Source organism: Lepus europaeus, chromosome 2 (assembly GCF_033115175.1).
Source record: "Lepus europaeus isolate LE1 chromosome 2, mLepTim1.pri, whole genome shotgun sequence".
NCBI classification, from domain to species: Eukaryota; Metazoa; Chordata; class Mammalia; order Lagomorpha; family Leporidae; genus Lepus; species Lepus europaeus.
In genome coordinates this window covers 82482070-82492412 of record NC_084828.1, presented here as the reverse complement: position 1 = coordinate 82492412, position 10343 = coordinate 82482070, and the positions used below count along the sequence as shown (strand labels likewise).

Genomic DNA, 10343 nt, shown 5'->3' with positions numbered 1-10343 from the left:
ATAGGGTTGTCAGGGCAGACCTCCATGAGAAAGGACGAGAGGGAGACAGAGACGGAGGAGTCAGCCCCTCCTAGGCAGGCCGAGCAAGGTGTGCAAAGGGCCCGAGGCAGAAGCAGGCCTGACGCATTCAGGGACCAGCAACCCAGTCAGTGAGGCTGCAGAGCGCTGAGCGAGTCAAGGACTGCAGAGGCGGGTGCAGATCACCATTCACTCACAGCTTTGCGGCCATTGCCAGATGCTGCTTTCCCCTGAATGGAACCGGCACGGTGTGCGTATGCTGTAAAACGCTGGCCCTGGCTGACGCGTGGGGACCAGATTGCAGTGGCACGAAGGCGGGCACAGGGAGACCTGCAGTGACCCAGGGACTGCGGTCAGGCCGAAGACGGTGGCACCTTGCACCAGAGCGGTGACGGCAGAGACGCTGAGGAGGGGTCGGATTTGGGACACAGTGTGCCCGTCTGGAAGCCAACAGAACGGCCTGAGGTACGCAGTGAGAGAAGGGGGAAGAAGGAATGGAGTTTGGCGCGAACCACTGCAGGACGAAACTGAGATGCAGTGAGATGGGGGTGACGCAGGCAGAGCAGGTGCAGGGGGAAACACCAGGACCGCTGTTTCGGAAATGCCGCACGTGAGGTGTCCTTTCCACACTCCGGTGGAGAGGCGGAGCAGGCCACTGAGCGCATGCATTACAGGGGCTGCGGAGCAGAGGAGGGATTGGAGCGTTCTCTTGTTGTTTTTGGCTTTTTTTTTTTTTTTTTTTTTTTTTTTGGCTTTCTTTTCCCGTTATCACTTCTTTATCTTAGTCTTTGGGGATTTTAAAAAATTTTTATAAATCATAAGCAATTTTTTACTTTTATGATAGGTAACAACCAATTAGCCACGTTTAATTTTTGAAGATTTAATCCCATGGGTTGGGAGCTGTGGGAGGAATATGGTCACCTGGCACTCGGAGACAGGGAAGCGTTCTGAGAAATGCGCTGTTGGTTCACGGCATTGTTGTGCCAACATCATGGAATGCACTCGCACAGACTGGGGCTGCTGTGATGTCACTAGATGGTTTTCAGGAGGGTACTGTGGGTTGTCCTTGACCAAACTGTCGTTATGCGATACATGATTATAGCTGAGTCTGGCAGACTTTCCTTTTTTTTTAAGATTTATTTATTTATTTATTTATTTATTTGAAAGGCAGAATTACAGAGAAAGAGGGAAAGAGAGAGAGAGAGATCTTCCATCTGCTGGTTCACTCCTCAATTGGCCGCACTGACCAGAGATGGGCCAGGCTGAAGCCAGGAGCCAGGAGCTTCTTCCAGGTCTCCCATGTGGGTGTAGGGGCCCAAGGACTTGGGCCATCTTCTACTGCTTTCCCAGGCCATAGCAGAGAGTTGGATCAGAAGTGGAGTAGCCAGGTTTTGAACCCGTGCCCATACGAGATGCTGGTATTGCATGCGGGGGGTTAGCCTGCTATACTACAACACTGGCCGTGGCAGACTTTAAAAGCTTTTTGTGTCCAGAAGTTGAAATTGAAGTCCATTCAGCAGACATTCTCTGTGATGGACCACCAGAGCAGTGCTCCACCAGGACCAGGGAAAACCAGGAGGGACAATGAGACCCCCCACCCGGAGGAGCTTACGGTGCACTCAGTAAGTGCTGTCCCCAAGATTCCAACCCAGAACTGGCGGAGCTGTGAGAATGCACACAATCCCTGCGTTAGAAAAACGCCCAATGCCTGCAGGTCAGACGGATAACCGCTGGGCCACACTGTGTGTCATTTCAATACAGGAGATGGGTGACCAGGACTCTTTACTGAAATATAACACACGCACCACGGGAAGTCCAAGAACACTTCTGGGAACAGGAGAAGCCCCTACCCCTTACACACACACTCCGGTACATGACCCAGTGCCTGGGGTAAGAGGCATGGGCCAGCTGACCTTTTCCAGAAACGTCCAGGCAAACCTCAGCTCCATGAGTGGCCGCAGCCTTGGTGGGTCCCGGGCTGCAGGTAGCACTGTCCTTGGTTTCCAGGACCCTCCTGGCTGCAGCTGGTGTTCCTCAGGCCCTCCCAACACGCAGCAAGGAGACCTGGATGGCGGGCATGTGGCTGTGCAGTTCCCGGTGGAGCTGGAAGACAAGAGGGAGCCCCGTGAGCTCCCCACTGGGCAGGACACGAGGACGCAATGGGAGAGCGCCCACAGGGAACACAGCGGTGCTTCCTGCGCCTTCCCCTGGGCTGAACGCGGGCTGAGGGCTTCCCGCACTTGATGTCATTGACACCTCAAAGTTACCTTCGGACCGGTATCGTTATCCTTCTTTTAGGTGAGGTGACAGTTACACGGAAGTCACACCCAGATCTGCATGGCTCCCGAGCCCTCAGTCTGTCTCTGAGCCCACACCATCAGCCAGCCCCCAGCATGAACTGACACCCAACATGCGCACGGCCTGCCGCCTGCCCCTGGGCTCTCTGAGCTGCTTCCCAACCCCCAGGTCTCTTCCTGGCCTCTGAGTAGCTTCCTGTGTTGGGGCTCAGACCCGACACTCACCCCTAGCCTCCTTCCTCCAGAAGGACCCCCATCTGCTACTGCGATTATCACGCACACGGGGCATTTGCCACTCCTTCGGCTGCCCCACAACAAACTCTCAAGCTGTGTTTAGGGGACCCCTCATTGCAGGAGCCCTAAGGAGCCTCCCTGACACTCTGAGAACTCTAGCATCCAGACATTCCCTCTGCCTGTCTCCTGGCAGTGAGATGTGGGCACAAGAGCTACGCTCAGACTACTGGATATTAGCACGCAGGACTCTGACCCTGGAAGAAGTCACCCAAAGACAAAGCAGCAGGGAGCGCCCACTGGCTGCGTGTGCAGGCAGCAGACGGTCATGGCCTGTGCCGGCTTCTATTAGCAACAGCAAGATTGACACAGTCCCAGCCAGAAGGGCCCTAGCCCCAAGACACTGCACACCCTGGGCTGCTGCTGCCTGGTTTTCAAGGCTGCTCCTCTGGCATCCCTTGGATTCTATGCACCCTGGGACCCGGCCAGCCAATCCCTTACTAAGGATACACAGTCATTCTCTTTTGCTGCAACAAAGAATCCTTCTTGCAATGGGCATCTCCAGTCCTCAACTGCCAGGGCTGACTGCCTCTTCTGTGCAGCCCAGCCGCGGATTCTACTGCTGGTAGGAGGCCCCCAGCTGGCACCGCTGCCAGCTTTGCCCTTACAAGGGGTGGCACCAAGCCTGAACCACTGGTGTGGCACCTGCTGACGATGCTGTGAGGTGCTAGAAGCAAGTGTGAGGCATGCGCAGGGGCCCGGCCAAGGGACACTCCGCATCAGACGGTGCATCAGGCCCCGGTCACATCTGTGGACAGAGTTAGACACTTCCGGCTACATCGCGCTCCAGCTCCTACTCTGCAGAGCAGGGGGGCCAGACCTCAGAGAGGCTGGGCCGGTGAAGTCTGCACTGAGCTCACCCAGCCCAGTCTCCCAGCGATTCACACCCTCCCCCAAAGCCCTGACCCAGAATTTCGCCACTGGAAACCGTCCAATGACCGGGGAATTAGACCACACAGACACAGCCTAATCCTGGTCCCTGTCTAGACATCTATGGGTTTGTTCTGCCTCAAATCCCCACTTCCTCTGGGGCCTTTCTCAAGGTGCATGGGCCTGCTCGAGCTGTCAGTCACGGTGGCTGTTGCAGGCCAATAAAATACAGGCAGATTTGGGGGAGGGGCAAATGCCATGTGAATCTAAGGCTGTCGTGGCCACCTTTCCATACACAGGGTGGGGAAGAGTGGAGAATGATGGGAGCAGAGGTAAAAGAGGGCGAGAAAGAGAAGGCCTTCATGATCATGTTGGAGCTGCTGGATTCAGCCATGGCTGAGCTGGAAGCACCACTCCAGGGTCTCCTGGGCCGCGATGACCCGGGTTTCTGTCATTTGCCTCCAGTAACCCTGCCCACACACCCCTCAGTTTCACTGACCTCCTGCGATTCCTAGGACCTGAAGGAACTGAGGCTGGGGGGAGGGGGGGAGGATTTGTGTATGTTGCAATAAAGGGAAGTGAGGGACACAGAGAAGCCAGGCAGAAGCAAGGCCAGGCAGGGGTCCTCAGATGCACTTGCTAGTCTTCCACAAGGCACCAGACCCCGCCCAGGGTGGGCCTCGCTCTTCTGCAGCCTGCAGCTCACCCTGCGGCCCCTGAGCATGTCCCCCCGTGCAGAGAGTCCCCACTCACCTGCCGCATCAGCCTCCCTGCCACCCAGGGGTCAGTGAGGTCTTCTGTGGAGGCCACGCTCAGCCGCAGGAGGAGGAAGCCCCCAGCCCCAGCTCCGCCTGTGGGTTGAGAATCAGAGGGAGATGAAAACCCTGTTAATTCCGTTAAAGCATCAACATGTGCTTGCAGCTCCCCAGGCTCCGCAGATCTGGGTGTCTCCCCGGTGTAGACGTGTCCCTGTGCACGAAGCTTCTGACAGCGACACGGAACGAAAAGAGGCTGCCCCACCTGGGATAGTTACGGCCACCGTGGTGCCAGCCCAACTCGAGGGGACAAAACCAGGCCTTAAGGCACCAGTGCCTTTTGTGAAATTAAAAGGGGAGGGTGAAGAAGGAGAACCGGAAGTGGATCTAAACACTCTCAGGGTCTGGAGGGCCTGGGTGGGGCTGCAGGGGAAGGGCCCACGCAGGGAGAGCGCCAGGGAGGCGGGGTCTCTGAGGGAGGCCTCGGCCCCTTCCCAGCTCTAGGCTGGTGGAGGGCTGACCACATCTTTTAACCCAGCCTTCCTGGCTCAGCGGCTCAGCAGGAAGCTCTGTCTTATTGAACCCGAATTTCCCCACCTTTACCCGCTGCCCTGTAGTCCTTTCTTCCCTGCACAATACTGGTAGAATTGATCATCCTACAGAAAATAACTCACGTGGGAGATGAGCTATTTCCTGCACGATCTTCCGACATGACAAGATACTGGACACAACCTCAGTGCCTCTCCGTGGAGCACCGGTCACATTGATAGCGGGAAAACGACAGGGAACGTTGAGCAGCCGTGGAAAGAACGGCTTTCTGGGGGAGCTGGGGGATTGCTAACAAACAGGGAGGACGTTGCAATTCCGCGAGATGAACAAGCTTGAGAGATGCACTGCTCAACACCAGCTGCTTTCCCAGGCCCTAGCAGAGAGCTGGATTAGAAGTGGAGCAGCTGGGAATCAAACCGGCGTCCATATGGGATGCTGGCACTGCAGGCAGCAGCTTTACCCACTACGCCACCATGCCAGCCCCCACTCTTCCTTTCAAATAAACAAATTTTTTGAAAGAATAACAAGGTGAACAAAAATCTTTTCTTCCCTTCCTCCCCCCAAAATGATAGCTTTATCTCAGGGAGCTGGATTTACCATACACTCCCCTTGCATAGAAACAGAGGATAAGGGGCTGGCTCTGTGGTGTAGCAGGTAGAGCCACCACCGGCAGCACCGGCATCCCATATGGGCATCGATTCAAGTCCCAACTGCTCTACTTCCAATCCGGGTCTCTGCTATGGCCTGGGAAAGCAATGGAAGATGACACAAGTCTTTGGGCCCCTTCACTCTGCCTGTTAAAAAAAAAAAAAAAAAAAAAAAAGTCTTTGGGCCCCTGCACCCGCATGGGAAGACCCGGCGGAAATTCCTGGCTCCTGGCTTCGGATTGGCGCAGCTTTGGCCCTTGTGGCCAATGGGGAGTGAACCAGCAGATGGAAGACCTCTCTCTCTCTGCCTCTCCTTCTCTCTGTGTGTGTAACAGGTATGGGAGGAAGGCATTTTATGGTGGACTGTTTTTTACCTTTTGAATGTAATTTTTTTTTAAGTTTCAGAGATGGAAGAGAGAGAGAGAGAAAGAGAGTACAATCTTATCCTCTGGTTCACTTCCCAAATGGTTTGCCAGGGCCACAGTCAGGAGCCGGGAACTCAATCTGAGTCTCCCACATGGGTGACAGGAACCCAATTATTTGAGCCATCATCTGCTGCCTCCCAGGGTCTACATTAACAAGAAGCTCAAGTTAGGAACCAGAGCTAGGAATTAAACCTGGGGAACACCAATGTGGGAGGCAGGCAAATTAAGCGCTAGACTCCTCCCCTTTTGAAATTTTAATCATGTGAATGTACTATGTAATCAACAAGTAATAAAGAAAAGCATTTTAAAATAAAAATATTGGGGCTGATGTTGTGGTGTAGTGGGTTAGGCTGCCACCTGCTCTGCCAGCATCCCATATGGGCTCTGGTTCAAGTTCCGGATGCACCACTTCCCATCCAGCTCCTTGCTAGTGTGCCTGGAAAAGCAGTGAAAGATGGCCCAAGTCCTTGGGCCCCTGCTACCCACATGGGACACCTGGAGGAAGCCCCTGGCTTTGGCCTGAGCCAGCCCTGGCTGTTGTGGCCATCTGGAGAGTGAACGAGTAGATGGAAGACCTCTCTCTCTCTCTCTCTCTGTAACTCTGACTTTCAAAACAAACAATTAAATCTTTTAAAAAATGTTTTATGAGCTGAGCTTTAAATAATCAAAGTGCAATAGGGTGACTATGAGTCTGGGCATCAGACTGCCATCCCCCTGCACCTGACAGGATAGTTTGGAAGGCTGGAAGAGATAGCATGCAAAACTCACAGCACCCTGCCTGGTATCCGAGAGGACATTCACTTGGTACCAATGCTTACTGGCTGTGAAATACTCTCACAATTCCTTAGCCAGGAACACAAAAGATACCGAGTAGGGCGGTTGTGAGTAATATTTTTATTTCACCTCCCAGAAAGCTGAGGATCTGCAGAGATGGGGATGCCGCACAGGGTCAGTGTGATGGGAACTGCAGGAGGACCAGGGGCTGGGCTGGCCAGCAGCCTCTGACAACGGACTCTGCCCACAAGTACCTGTTGTCTCGGAGGTGTAGCTTTAAACTCTCCAACTGTCACTCTAGTTAGTTATTTAAAGTCACTCTTGATGGCGCACACTCCAGCAAGGACATCCAGTGAGCCCCACTTTCCTGGAGGCCCAGCTGCTCAGCCTGGGCCAGGGGCTTGTGTGGCTACGGCTGAACTAGAGGCTGCCACGCATGGCAGCCACGTCTGTTAAATAAAATCAGGGGCCCTGCCTGATGCACGGGAGTAGTTACGGAACAGTTTGCTTTGTGAAAGATCAGATCAGAGCCGGAGAGGACTTCAGGGCTCACTCGATGCAGCCCCTTTGACTATACATGGAGAAGCTGAGACCCAGAGAGGGAGACAGGCTTGCTTGTCCAAGGTCACTCAGGCTGCTACGGGCAGAGCCAGGATCTCAAACCACTTCTCCAAACTGCTTCTGCAGTCTTTCCACACACCTGCTTGTTACTGGCAAGAACCACGAGAGGGTCACGAGGAGGCAGCAGCAGAGAGGGGGCTCCGCGTGGGCCCCTGGGTCTTCCCTCCCTCCCCACTCTCCAGTGGGGCTGGTGACATCCTGAAGGCCTCGAAGCCCGAATCCCCAAGAATCACACGTGGCGGGGGCACTTACCTGGATCAACTTTTGTGGTCTTCCTTGTCGGAGTGAAGGGCACGGCCACGGGGATCTTTGTTGTGCTCTCTGGGGGGGTCGTGGTCTTGGCTGAGGTTGTGGTCTTGGCTGTGGTTGTGGTCTCGGCTGAGGTTGTGGTCTCGGCTGTGGTTGTGGTCTCGGCTGAGGTTGTGGTCTCGGCTGTAGTGCTGTGTGTCTCTTGGCTGCTGCTGGCTGTAGTCAGACGGGCAGAAGGGAGAGAGTGCCTGTGGGTGGGAAAGAGCCCATTGCTTGTGCTGTCTGAGGACACAGAGCTGTTGATGGTCACCGCTTCCGAGGGGCTGTGGCCCATGGCAGAGTAGCCGGTAGCAGAGGAAGTCGCTGGCTCTGTGCTACAGGCTGTTGAGGTCTCGGCAGAGGACGAGGTGTCGGGGGGGTATGACGCCGCCGTGGTGGAGGCAGACAAAGCTGTGGTTCCGGAGGTGGGCAAGGCCTCTGCTCCTGTAGTGCTGGAGGTCCCAGAGGTGGTGGCAGCCGTTCCTGTCCCCATCAGGCTGCTGGTGGTAACTTCAACGTGGGTAATGGTGAAGGGAACCAAGGCCTTGGTGGCTGTCATGATGTCAGGTGCCAGGGCTTGGGAGGTGGTGATGACCGAAACCGAGTTGTCAAAGGAGGAGCTGCTGCCTGGAGGCAGGCCCCCAGCCCCCGGGGAGGTGTGAGCCCATGTCACGATGTCAACCAGGATCCTCCTTGCCTCTTCAGAGCTGTCATCGGTGCAAAAGGTGTCAAGGACGGCATCTGTGGGACCGCTGCCTGTGTTGGCCTCCACTGTGGTCAGCCCAGTTTCTACGCCAGTTGTAGCTAATGTCTCCAGAGAGGTGGTGATCACAGCCATGAGCTTGGAAGGTATTGTCTTGGTCGGGGTTCTGGGCTGTGTTGCCGAGGAAATGGTCTTGGTCCTGGTCTCTGCTTTTGAAATAGTTCCAGCTGAGATGAAGGTGCTGGCAAAGATCTCAGCACTCAGGGACCGAGCTTCCGAAGTGGCGTGGGCTGGCACTGAGGTCTCGGCAAGGTGAGTGGCCTGCCAGGTTCCCTCTGAGCTGGTCCTGGCCTCGGCAGTCCCAGCAGGTGCTTGTGTGGTCTTTGCTGTCAAGAAAGGGTCTGGTGCACTGGTGCTGGGGCCTGTGGAGGGTAAGGCTGACTTTGTGAGCCCCAACTCTCTATGCACGGACTTCACCCAGCTCTCTTATGTGTACCCTGGAGGCTGTTGGAGGATGTTCTCTCAATTTTATTTTTTTAAAATTTTTAATTTATTTTATGTATTTGAAAGACAGAGAGACAGAGGCAGAGAGGGAGAAGCAGATTTCTCCCATCTTCCGGTTCACTCCCCAAATGTCATAACAGCCTGGGCTGGAGAAGGCCAATGCCAGGAGCTGGGAACTCAGTCCAGGTCTCTCAGGCAGGTGGCAGGGACACAACCACCTGAGCCATCACCTGCTTACTCCCAGGATGCACCTCAGGAGGAAGCTGAAGTTGGAAGTGGAGCTGGAACATGAACCCAGGCGCTCTGATATGGAATGGGGGTGCCCCAAGCAGCATCTTAGCTACTGTGCCAAACACCACCCCTCCTTTTTCATCCATATAAGGATGCTTCAAACAATTTGTGGTATGGTGGTTTGGGGTGCTGTTCTGCTCCTGAGCCAACTCCTTGCTAATGCACCTGAGAAGCAGCAAATGATGGCCCAAATATGTATTCCGACCCCTTGGCTTCAGTTTGGTCCAGCCTAGGCTGTAGTGGTCATTGGGGGAATAAGCCAGCAGATGGAAGATTCTCCCCTCTGCCCTCCCAACATCACTCTGCCTTTCAAATAAATACATATTTTTTTTAAAAGATCATGAAGACCCCTCATATGAACCAGGAAGACAGGGGCAGTGTCGGGAAGCCCTGTCCCGCGGAGCAGCCACAGCGCTGGAGTGAACATCAGTGTTAGCACGGTTCTTCCATACACGCCCTGCCCCCAGCATCCACCCTTCCCCCCAGAGCATGTGACAGTCGGCTGTCACACAATAATTGTCTTTTGAAGGAAATCCATGCTAGGAAATAAACTCGAAGGGTCACATTCTCAGCCACATCCTAGCTTTGGCAGCACTGTCACCAGCTGGCACCTCACCGCCTCCTCCACCTTCCACCCTCCACTGCCTCTTCCCACCACCACCCCCCCCCAACACAAACCCATAGCGGTCTTCAGGACAACACACGGCTCACAGCGCTCGGGCCCTCCAACTACCACCCGTCTGGGAGAGCTGTGGGTTACTCACAGCTACCCCAGGGGAGCCTGCCGGCACCACAGAGGGCTGCCCACCCTGGAGCGCTCCCCCAAGCCCCCCCCACCGCCTCCTCACCTGCGGAGCTCCCAGGCGCCCCAGCCTGGAGGCACACGAAGAGAAGCGGCAGGGCCAGGCCCCGGAGAGAGCCCATCCTGGCCGGGGTGCCGTCCACCACCGCTGCCTCCTCCTGCCGCCTTTTCCTGCTTCCTCCACCCGGGGAGGAGGGGCAGCTGCCCGGCCAGGTGTGGCTGGGGAGTTTCCAGGACGCAGCAGGCAACCACAGAATGCGCAGGCAGAGAGCAGGCAGGTCAGGGCTGTCGGCCTATCCCCCTGCCCTCTCGGAAGTGCAGTGTAACGATTTGGAGTCATCTGCACTGGGATATTCGCCCTTCCGTCCTGCTCCGAGGCCATGGCAGATGCTGTTCCATTGTCCTGCCTGCCCCCCAGGCCTGGGCCCAGCTTCATAGAGAGTTGCCTTGAGTTTTGTTTCTGGTCCCAGAACCTCAACTTTCTGATCCATAAAATGGGCATTCTGCC

General features: G+C 55.4%; 1 protein-coding gene across 1 annotated transcript; it reads right to left on the bottom strand.

Moving 5' to 3' along the window:
* Positions 1 to 371: 371 nt before the first annotated feature.
* MUC20 (mucin 20, cell surface associated) lies at positions 372 to 9957 on the bottom strand. Its single transcript, XM_062181099.1, has 5 exons — positions 9882 to 9957; positions 7500 to 8660; positions 4230 to 4327; positions 2070 to 2121; positions 372 to 478 (listed from the first exon to the last, which is right to left on the bottom strand). The coding sequence occupies exons 1-5, from the start codon at positions 9955 to 9957 to the stop codon at positions 372 to 374; spliced, it is 1494 nt and encodes a 497-aa protein (XP_062037083.1).
* Between the last annotated feature and the right edge of the window lie 386 nt (positions 9958 to 10343).

Excerpts from the sequence above, each read along its gene's own strand:
- MUC20 (XM_062181099.1), bottom strand. The coding sequence starts at position 9,957 with ATGGGCTCTCTCCGGGGCCTGGCCCTGCCGCTTCTCTTCGTGTGCCTC. Across the intron at positions 8,661-9,881 it reads GGCGCCTGGGAGCTCCGCAG|GCCCCAGCACCAGTGCACCA; the intron begins GTGAGGAGGCGG and ends TACCCTCCACAG. Across the intron at positions 4,328-7,499 it reads GACCACAAAAGTTGATCCAG|GCGGAGCTGGGGCTGGGGGC; the intron begins GTAAGTGCCCCC and ends CTCAACCCACAG.